The sequence below is a fragment of the Arachis duranensis genome, chromosome 10, assembly GCF_000817695.3.
Source record: "Arachis duranensis cultivar V14167 chromosome 10, aradu.V14167.gnm2.J7QH, whole genome shotgun sequence".
NCBI classification, from domain to species: domain Eukaryota; kingdom Viridiplantae; phylum Streptophyta; class Magnoliopsida; order Fabales; family Fabaceae; genus Arachis; species Arachis duranensis.
Genome location: NC_029781.3, coordinates 11,734,842 through 11,735,485, shown reverse-complemented (window position 1 = coordinate 11,735,485; position 644 = coordinate 11,734,842). Strand labels below are relative to the sequence as shown.

Below are 644 nucleotides of genomic sequence, written 5' to 3'. Positions count from 1 at the left end.
ATATACAGTAACATAATTATTAAAAAAATGATAAAATTATACAAGTTAACATAGTAATTATTATAGATTATAACATAATAGTGAAACCAACAACTTTTCTCTCATCTTCCCCCTTTTTTTTTATTATTCACTCCACCAAACCTCACCTACCTCTCTTTGGCACACGCATAAAAAACCCACTATAAAACTTCATTTTTGCACACGCACTGCTCTCTCGCTCGGACTTGCTCCTTCATTTTTCAATTCCACCCGAAAAGGAGAGTGATCGATCCATCGAGTGAGTGAGTGTCTTTGTGTTTTCATTAATCATTATGGCACTTTCAAGTGTAACAACTTTCTCAACTTCGTTGTCGCATGAGACAACTCAACACTCTCTCTCATCTCACCAACCCTCTTCCAAAATCAAAACCGTTGTTGCCACCAACCATCACCACCAACCAAGACGCATCTTGGCCGTCCACGCAGCCGACGCTCCCAAAGGCGCTGCCACCACATCCGCCGCCGTGACAACCACGAAGAGCGGATCCAAGTGGAATGTGGACAGCTGGAAGTCAAAGAAGGCGCTTCAACTGCCGGAATACCCGGACAAGAATGAGCTGGAGACGGTGCTGAAGACGATAGAGTCGTTCCCGCCGATCGTGTTC

At 44.1% G+C, this 644-nt stretch overlaps 1 protein-coding gene across 1 annotated transcript; it reads left to right on the top strand.

Moving 5' to 3' along the window:
• Positions 1-164: 164 nt before the first annotated feature.
• On the top strand, positions 165-644 carry LOC107469126 (phospho-2-dehydro-3-deoxyheptonate aldolase 1, chloroplastic; the record flags this gene model as incomplete). The annotated part of the gene is given in 1 exon segment (XM_016088504.3): positions 165-644. A coding segment is annotated over 1 exon segment (333 nt), but the record flags the coding sequence as incomplete, so codon positions are not given.